At 37.9% G+C, this 10384-nt stretch overlaps 1 protein-coding gene across 1 annotated transcript; it reads left to right on the forward strand.

Annotated features, from left to right (window-relative positions):
- The first annotated feature begins 244 nt into the window (after positions 1-244).
- Positions 245-3075, forward strand: adra2c (adrenoceptor alpha 2C). The gene has a single exon (XM_056732429.1). The coding sequence runs from the start codon at positions 607-609 to the stop codon at positions 1903-1905; it is 1299 nt and encodes a 432-aa protein (XP_056588407.1). The 5' UTR covers positions 245-606; the 3' UTR covers positions 1906-3075.
- The last annotated feature ends 7309 nt before the right edge of the window (positions 3076-10384 follow it).

The following is a 10384-nucleotide window of genomic DNA, read 5'->3' on the forward strand; positions in this document are numbered from 1 at the left end:
CATCACTCTTATACAAAGAAAACATTTTTTCCCCATGTTTAGTCTTATGCGCATCGTTTGAAAACTATTTTCATCGACCGCAAGATGTCAAAGTGCATTTAATGCAAAGCGATCTGATGTAAAAGGTAAACATACAAAAAGACGGTGTTGGGTAGTTCAGTGGTCCTTCCTCTCCGTCTGATTCTCTCATGGGCGGGGCGGCGCTCCATCAGTTTAATGTTGTCAGCACGTGGATAGTTGAGTCCCGGGCGGGCAAGGCGCGCGGTGTTTCGCTCGGGCGGAGAAAGCAAGAGGATGCTGAGAGAGACGCCCGTAAAGAACAAGCAGCTCTTACGAGACAGTAAGAGACAGCGATCGGAGGTGATGGTTACTACAAACTCATAACGGGATGGGTCCGTCTTTACAAAGTCATGTCACAGTCAAATGATTCGTAAGTGGGATCTCGCAGTAAACGAAAAGACACGAACGGGTTTAAAACGGTTATAAAAGGTAATACGGAGCGGAGAAGAAACTGCTGCTACTATTAGCAACGTGAAAATAATTAATATGACATCGCCGCGAAGACGCGCTCGGAGGATCGATTGAAGATTTTCCTTTGAAATCAATATGGATAACTTAAGCTTTTCATACCAAATGGACAGCTACAATCACACTGGAAATATATCCAGTGGGAATTCTACAAGTACGTATTCTCAGGCGACCATTATAGGGCTCGCAGGGCTGGTGAGCTTTCTCATTTTGTTTATTATAGTGGGGAATGTGCTGGTTGTGATCGCCGTTTTGACAAGCAGAGCGCTCAAGCCGCCACAAAATTTATTTCTGGTGTCTCTGGCCAGTGCGGACATTCTGGTGGCCACACTGATAATGCCCTTTTCTCTGGCCAATGAATTAATGGGCTACTGGTTTTTTGGGAAAGTTTGGTGTGATATCTATTTAGCGCTCGATGTTCTTTTTTGCACATCGTCTATTGTTCACCTGTGTGCCATAAGTCTGGACAGGTACTGGTCTGTGACACAGGCTGTTGAGTATAACCTAAAACGGACACCTCGCAGGGTGAAGTGCATGATCGTGGTGGTCTGGTTGATCGCAGCTGTCATCTCCTTCCCACCGCTCATCTCCATGGACAGGAATAATGAAGGGGACAACAGCGAACCGAAGTGCGAACTGAACAACGTCACGTGGTACATTCTCTACTCCAGCATCGGATCATTCTTTGCCCCGTGTGTCATCATGATCCTCGTTTATATCCGAATCTACCAGGTGGCTAAGACGAGAACCCGAAACATGTCTGAAAAGCGCAGGGATACAGACGGGGAGTCGGGAACGCCACGGCTGGAGAACGGGCTGAGTCGGGAGGATTCCAGGCGGGAAAACGGGCACTGTGCCTCGCCGCCACCCGGCGAATGCAAACCAGGAGACGACTACCCAGACGGCGACCTAGAAGACAGCAGCTCTTCTGATGAAAAAGCAAAGCGGTCGCAGAACGAGATGGTGCCCGCCCGAAAAGACAGGCGTTCTAGCCGCAAGAACAGCTCGTGTTCCAAGCATTCCAGCCGAAAGTCCCGTGCCAGCAACAAGTCCCTGGACTTGTTCTCCTCTCGTAGAAAGCGGAGGAACACCATTTCCCGAAAAAAGATCTCGCAGGCCCGAGAAAAACGATTCACCTTTGTACTGGCCGTTGTGATGGGCGTGTTTGTGGTGTGCTGGTTCCCATTCTTCTTCAGCTACAGTCTGTACGGGATCTGCCGGGAAGCATGCGCCATCCCCGATCCCCTTTTTAAGTTTTTCTTCTGGATTGGTTACTGCAACAGCTCGCTCAACCCTGTCATCTACACCATCTTCAACCAGGACTTCCGGCGTGCTTTTCAGAAGATCCTTTGCAAGTCGTGGAAACGGTCTTTTTAGAGCACAATGGCATCTAGGTGCCAAACTCAGCATTCAGTGCCATGTACAGGTGGTTGACGTGTCAGAAAAGCTTTTGGATATTCCCAAGAGACATTTTTCAGTAATAGCACTGCATTTGTATCGTTGCATTGACAATCTGTACACAACAATGACAATGATATTTTTCCTGTTTTGTTGTGTAATGCTTTGAGGACAACAGAAGATGGGTGGTACCTCAAGCTAAAGATCCTTCAAAAAGACCCACCTAAACTTGGTGAGACTGCACTGCATTAGAGGAAACAAGCTTATCTTTATGATGGCTGCAGGCACTCTAAGATATCAAGATACATTTTTATGATTTCTTTGCACATATGGGTTGTCTCATCGTGACTGGAGAGCTATGTAACATGAAATCTGCTTCCTTTTCTTGGGTGAGACAGGAGAAAAAGGGAAAAGTGAATTAGCAGAAAATGTACTCGTTCTTTCCAGCTGAGCAGGGCACAACGGACACTCTTGGTTAGGTAGAGCTTAACCCCCTCAGAAGTTGTCAGCAAATGACAGAAAAAAGAAGATTGTTGCCCTAATGTGCTTGGGTATTGCATAGTACTTCTCGAGGGTGCAGCTTCCTGACTGAGCAGAGCTTTGTTACAAACTGTTCTTAACTGTCCTTCAGTGAAATTAATCACTGCACCGCTGCTCTCTCACGTATTAGAAATGCCATAAAAAGATACAAATAAGAGCTATTTACTGGATAAGAATCAAAATAAACTGTTGTTGTTTTCAATGATGATAAATGATGATGATTTATTTATATACAGTACATGATTTATTTATCAGATTCTAAACTAAATAAGCTTTGTGGCTATGCTTGTACAATGTCTCCCATTTGTTCAAAAGATCATAGCTTATACAATTCAGTATGATATATATCTGTTGTAAATTTATGAGGGCGAAACTTTTGCGTTTTTCTTACTTTATTTGTTTGTTGTTGTAGAAACATCTGCCTTGATGGACATTGGGCTTCTCTCCTTTTCATAAACTTGTGATATCTCCAAAATGACTGGCAGGTCACTATAAGCACAGCTGATGATCAAACAAACTGAACAAATAAATGGATTGTTATTCACTTTATAGTGTGAATGGAGTATTCTAAGACAACCAGGCAACCCCTTGTGTCTCTAGTGGGCTTATCATAATTAGACATGGCAGCTTATTCATAAACAACGAGGTTTGAGGTTTTGCCATTTTGCAGCGACAACAGCTCAGACCCGACACAATAAAGACAAAATATAAACTAATCGTACAGTAGTTGATACGCCTCAGCCTGACTTATTTCAAGGAGGAATTTAAATCACTGCATATGTTAAAAGGTTTCTATGATGAATTGATAATGGAGGAAAATTATTCTTTAAATGTAGTTATAAACTATTCAAATACACAATATGCATACAAGTTATAACTCTCTTCCAAACTCTTAATGCTCATATTGATATGCTGAGGAGTCTGATTAATCATTGTCTCTTAATCTCACATACGATCTATATCTGATAATATTTGATATTTAAACAACAATGAACACTTGATGCTGTAAATAAGTCTAGAGATACAATTTTCTCATTCCTTGGAGTGGCAGTTAAAGGTGAACTGTGTAAGTAACAGAGACCACTATTGGCGTAGTTTGAAATTGCAACCTAAAGCTCCGCCACCATCCTCTCCCTTCTATTAGAGTAGCTACGGTTGCCGTCACAGGACAAAAGGGTTCAATAAATGATAGCGGCCACTATCGGTGGTGTTGATAATTGCAATCTACATCTCACAGGCGAACAACACACTGAAGTTACGGACACAGGACAGAGATGTCGTCGTCTGAGACAGCAGAGAGTAACCTTTGCAAATCAAGTGACGAGGTTTATTTACAAAGAAAAACAAATGAATTAAATTGACTTAATTCATTATTTACTCTAATCGTTATAGTGAAAATTATTGTTACTTGTATAACATTGTGTCAGTGATGTATTCTCTTATTTTGCATAGCATTTTTTGGCACGGTAACTTGGTTCGTAACATACAGCCTATTTAAACCGCTTGCTAATGCTAAAGTAAGGCATCACCCCAATTGATCAATTGTATCTTCTCAAATCTTCGTTGACACTGTATTACTGATAAACTATGCAACGTGGAAGTTTGGATTTTATCCTATCAATTATTAAATTACACATTTGTATGCACAGAAGCTAAGCAGTATTATAATATAGTTTACCCCGATGTATGCAAATTATGATTGTAAAACTGATTTCTAACTTGATTTGCACACGGCCATGCAAAAAGGAATTATAGTACAATAACAAAGTGCTAAAAACAAGAAAAACTCACTTGATGCTCATGCTCATCTATTAGCTAAAGCTATCAAACAAACACTTCACTTATATAGCGGAAATTAGACAAACTTACCGGTCCAGCAGAAAGCTTGCAACTTCGGCGTCGCTTAGCAAACCCTTTTCCTGCTTCAGTGCCCTCCATTTGGGAAAAGCCATGCCGATGTTTATTCGGGTTTTCTGCCGTTTTTTGTCTCGACTTCGCCTTGCTGCGTCGTATTTTCTCTTTTTTGAACGAACAGATTGACGCTCTAACGGCTCTTGTGCGGAGTATGTGTGGTCCGCCATTAGCGCAAATTTTGCTTCTTACTGCAACAAAGAACCGTTTATATTTCTACAAAAAAACACGACAAGTAAATGCTGTTATTGTTCTTCCTCTTCTTCTGCTAATCCTTCTATGTAGTCGCTTTGAAGCTGCCCCAAAAAACAGCCGAAGAAGAAGAACATATTCTCGCGCATCCTTCGTTTTACGAAACGCGCTCAGTTTGTCCGTGTAGTGCTACTATAGAAACATGGCTGTGCACATTAATAAATTGCATGTAAGGGTGTGCCCGCGGTGTATATACATAAAATGGCTCATTGTAAGGTAATATAAACATTTCGTTTCATTTTGTAAGGTATTTCTTCTCCACTCACAACATAGTTTTGTATTATATATTACATTTAGGTGAATAAATCCTTCAAAATCCTACACATTGTACCTTTAACATTCGGTCAAAGATGTTAAATAGAATTTAAAAGAGTTGTGACATTCAATTCTTAGTGACCCTGCCTGTACATTTCTAATAAAGTCGGACAGAAACAGCTGCCTTGTTTTAGGAAAGGGGGTGTGGCTTGTATTGTTTTAAACTAGGTTATGTAAGCCCTGAGGGAAGATGTCTATTTACTTGCATAGACCATACAAATAAAAATGCATAGTGTTTTTTATGCTATTAAACAACATGATGATTATTTTCGGAAGTTAAAAAGTGTATTTTTGAAAGTTCCGAATATGATGTTTATGTTTTTGTATATAATAGTAATAGTCGCGGATTGAATACATTTAGTGACACACAAATCTTTATGTATATTCAAATCTCAATTCTAGTCTATAATTTACTCATAAAAAGTTATACCCACAGTAAAATACATTTGTTCAGAAAGGTTTCTTTTCACCTTAAATCAAAGATAGTTAACACCGTTATATTCATATCTGTGTGATACAGAAAATGCAAAAAAGCACTGTCCTTCAGATCATAAGTAATGTATTTGAAGCAGTCACCTCTCAAATTTGTTTTGATCTTACTGGTCCCTCTTGAACCAGAGCCATGTGAAAAATTAATCTAATTTCTTCATGCTTGCATTGACATAAATTCCCTCACCATATTCTGTGAGCATTTTATGCATTAATACCTTAAGACGAGGAGATAATGTGATTCCAGAAGAAATGTCTGATAACTTGTTTCACCATCAGTATCAAACAGATTTAATTACCTTGACACCTCTACAAGCTGTCATGAGAAGAAGTTGTGTGCATGCTTGTTAAAGTTTTGCATGTTGAATGCCTCATATTACACTACAAACAGATTACAACAAATATAACATCTAAAGGCTTTTCGTGCAGAAAATCTTACCAAATTTACCATGTGGGCAAAGCATTGTAAATGAATTATAATTGTTTGTACTGCACTATGATTCTTTTATTTTATTGAAATAAAGGAATGACAGGGCAGGAAACGGACAGAAAGCAAAGGAAAGAAAAACAATAGAGAGGGGAAACGAAAGTAATAAATAATTGCATTGCCTTTGGTGTTCTGCTAATGCTGCTGAACTTTTGTCAAAAGGAGCTACAGAGGGAAAAGCCCTTGACCGATGTGACTGATGTGACTCTGCTTCTACCTGTGCCTGTGCTGGCAATGAGTACACAAACCCCAAAGCATTTCTGCCTTCCTGCTTGCTGATAAGAACTGCCATATGTCAGAGTCTAAAAGGATTAACTTTAAATAGACTCATTCATTCATTCTGGGGTGACATTTTGGTCTCCCTTTTTCATCATTCACTAAAACTTCTTAGACAGAATATTATACATGATCTTCTGCGACTGAATATATTTGCATGGAATATGATGGTGTGGTTGGCACACTGAAAATCAAGATCAATGGTCCAATATAGTTTTTGCGTTATTTAAACTCATTATAATGCAAACCTCATCTTCAATCCTATCTCTAAAATCAGTCTTTGTCATGGCAGGGTCATCCTGCTATATGTTCATGCCAATGAATGACAAATTTTTCTTTTTTCTTTCTTTGCTTAATTTTAGTCTTGTGCCTATTTTGCAATTAAAATGTACAAACAATTTTATTGGTTCTTTCTAGCAATTAGAAATGAGCACTTTAATCAGTTCTTTATAATGTACAGCCAGTCAGTTGTTGTCGCAGACTAAATCCCTACAGGATGATCTTGCATTGGCCACACTTCCATATAGGCGGCACTTCTCGCTATTGACAAACCATTAACTACGACTTTTTCCCCAATAAACTCTTAATTTCTTGTATATAAATAGTTAGAAAGGAATTGGGTAGGATTAAGGATGTAGAGTATGGTCATGCAGACTATGTGCTTATAAGTAATAATAAACAGTCAATATGCCAATAATAGGCATGCTAATAAAAAGCTAGGTAATAGTAATAATTGCCCCCTACACTGAAGTATTACCATTATTGGACACAAAATATTGATTTGAAATGTTCTATTAGCTTTATGTCAAATATGAACCTTCCTCAAGAAAAAATATTTTATCATTTTTAAGCCAATACATGACTTTGCACTCAAGTTAAAACACATAAAAATATAATATATTCTACATATTTATATATATATATATATAAACAATCCAAGGGCTTTTGACTTAAATGTTGCTATAGAGACCACTGATAAATTGCAACAAACTTAACAGATTCATAAGATTCAAAAGGAAAGCGAAAGACTAAAACTCTACGACTCCTGTCAGGTGATTGTCAATGCATTCAAAGGCTATATTAATAAAAGAGCAGTGATTACAGACATACTGTACAGACCTTTCAAATAAAAATGCTTAAGAAGCATAACGGAAAAAAGAAAATAACCTGAACCCTTTGGGATAAAATGCCAAGTCTGATCATTAAGAAAATAAATAGCATGCCTCTCATGTCATCAAGAGCATATGAGGTATCATTAATGTATGCAGCACAAAAAGCAAGATAACTCTTGTAAGAGCCATATAGGGATTAGTTCATTTGTAATAATAATTTTGTAAAAATAATAAGAAAATATTTCATGAAAATTCGTAAGAAACATTTTTGTGTTTAAATGCATATTTAGTAATGTTTAGATCTGATTATATTTAATTATTTTGAGCTTCCAGTCAGATCGCACTACGTCATGACGTAAGCGATTGGACGTATTTTGTTTGCAGTTTGAAGTTAGAGACGGTGGAAGCAACACAGTTTTTTGACCGTGCGTACCATGTCTATGTAACAGTTTTTATTTTATGTTTTGAAGTAAACATTTAAAAAGAAGATCGTGGTTTGCTCGTGTTTCAAATACTGGTTACAATTTGACTGACTTCAAAAAGTGGTACAGAAGAATTAGAAGCAAAAAAGGTGCCACTACAACTGTAATACTTGTGTTACTGGCATATTAAGCATAATCATTATTTTACTTAGATCTCCATTTTCTGTTTTATTCCATTTGTTTTGGTTGTTTTTCCGTCTAATATAATGTAGCTTTTTAACCTTCTAATTGTATTCACTATATGATTCTTTTTAGCGTGCACTATATAACAAATACAAGAAAGCAGGTTACTCAAAATGGAGGATAAGATGTTGTAGGCTATACGTGGAAGGCCAAACTTTAGGGATTCTTTCCTTTTTCCCCTTTATATATTGCCAAAGAACCTGCCACAAAAATATGATTCAAGACATAAATCAATTTCTTCCGTTAACATGCATAAAGGGGGCATTTTTAAAATAAGCTTGTGTGTACTGTACGTCTTTGAGAAGAAGCCTAACAGGTATGTGTGTGAGAGAGACTTTAAAAAATATACATTACCATGAACAACTCAGAGAGAGAGAGAGAGAGATCATAGAATAAAGCTTTCAAACAGTTACTCATCCCGAGAGGCTCGGCAGACATAATGACAGACTTGATGACTGCTTAAACCAATTTTGAGGACATCAGGTGCACATGTTTATTATCGCAAATAACGTTTTCAAGTTTAACACAGGAAATTCTGACTGTACTGTAGGTATAATGTGTACAAACATGACCCAACGACCCCCTCCCCCTTTATGTAATGGGTAAAAATGACAAAAAACCCCATACCTAGCACTTCTGAATATAAATCTGAAGATACAAAAAGACCTATAAATAAAAGAAACACATACTTTAGGGGAATTGTAGTGCATGACATTAGCTTGTAAAGGAAAAGGGAATATGTATTAAACGTGCATTCGATGCATCCTTGATATCAAGAACACATCCGGGTACTTCCAAGCATTCTCTGTTAATGAGTACTTGAACCGGACTTTGACGTTTATTGATGACAGAGCGAGGAAACAAGATTGCTGAAGAACGCACATTGAGAAACGGCCAATGTTTCTATGCTGGTGATGATGAGTTGGTTGATGAGAGGCAGGTGATTAGAACTCTGTGAGAGTGGTAGAGGTGTGGTGAGAGATCCTGCCCTGTTGAAAAATATATGCTATATACATCATTTTGCATCCACAAATCTTTTGACGGAGACGGAACCCTGTTAAAAAAACCAACATATGCTTGTTTTGTATGTTTTGATGCTGGTTAGTGCTGGTTTAATCAAAACATACCTAACCCAGCATATGTTGGTTTTTTTAACAGGGTTCGGTCTCCGTCACAAGATTTGTGAATGCAAATTGATGTATATACTTTTTAATGCTCATTTTGTGCATATGCTGAACAATAAAACTGACAGCCAATCCAAATCCATTTAAAGGATTTAGCACATTTAAAATGTAAAACTGACAGATTTGGTGTGAATTGTCCCTAACACTGACTTGTCACAAAAAAATTATTACATCGCAAAAACATCCAAAACCATTATTTGTGGAGTTTAATATAGCTATCCATGTTTAAAAATAAATATCAATGAATATTGATCTGCTCTCTGAGGGTCTCCCTAAACTCATGCATGATAAATGTTACTGGTGACATCTGAAAAGCTCAGTCAGACTTTGTAACTGAGAAAAACCTCACTCTCAGCACACATGCGGTGTCCGATCTAAAATCGTTCCTCTCCTTCTGCTAATTTCTTCACCTCATTAGTCAGCTGTGGGTATCTAACTCTGATCCGTGTAACATGTCAACACGAAACTCAGAACCTCTTACAAACCCACCTCACGAACATTACAGGAGAGTCACTCATAGAGTGAGTAGAGGGAGTGGGCGTTGACTTCATAACACGCTGTCTGAGCTTTAAATTGTTAGATGCCATGCATCCTCAGTGATGCAAAGAATTATGGGTAAGAAACTTGACAATGAATTGATAATGTTATGTTGGATTCTGGAGTCAGAAACTCTTGTGATGGAATGATTGTTTTCATTCCATAAACTTGCATGGCACTGAAATGTAACATTGCTCTGAGGTGGGTAGAAAATAAAGAGAATGTTCAACAATCTTTTTTCATCCCAGGTTTGCGTCAGGGTACATATTTCATGACATTCACACACAACAGCACACAAACCCTTCACAACAGACATCTCAATTTTCTATCTTCATCTTGCCTAGCCATATTGCTCTGTGGTTATTTTATATTAACAAATTTATGGAAATATGGTTTCATAAATGTTTTATGACTTTCAGTATTAAAACAGAAACAAATGGGCAATTCCAGCGTTATGAATGTGACATTTTTCGTTATGGACATGACATAAAAATGCTCAGAGAATGAATTTATTACGAATATATTGAACCATTTGTTTATATTTTGCTGAACCCTTGTTGATAGAGTCTAATCATAAAAAAGTAGGAAATAAACATGTGTTATGCATGTGACAAAAAAAGGATGTGGTTTTTGGGAGACAGTAAGCTTTGTAGGATTTCTGTAAAATAGAATGCACAATCCTGAAGCAAT

The sequence above is a fragment of the Triplophysa dalaica genome, chromosome 2, assembly GCF_015846415.1.
Source record: "Triplophysa dalaica isolate WHDGS20190420 chromosome 2, ASM1584641v1, whole genome shotgun sequence".
NCBI classification, from domain to species: domain Eukaryota; kingdom Metazoa; phylum Chordata; class Actinopteri; order Cypriniformes; family Nemacheilidae; genus Triplophysa; species Triplophysa dalaica.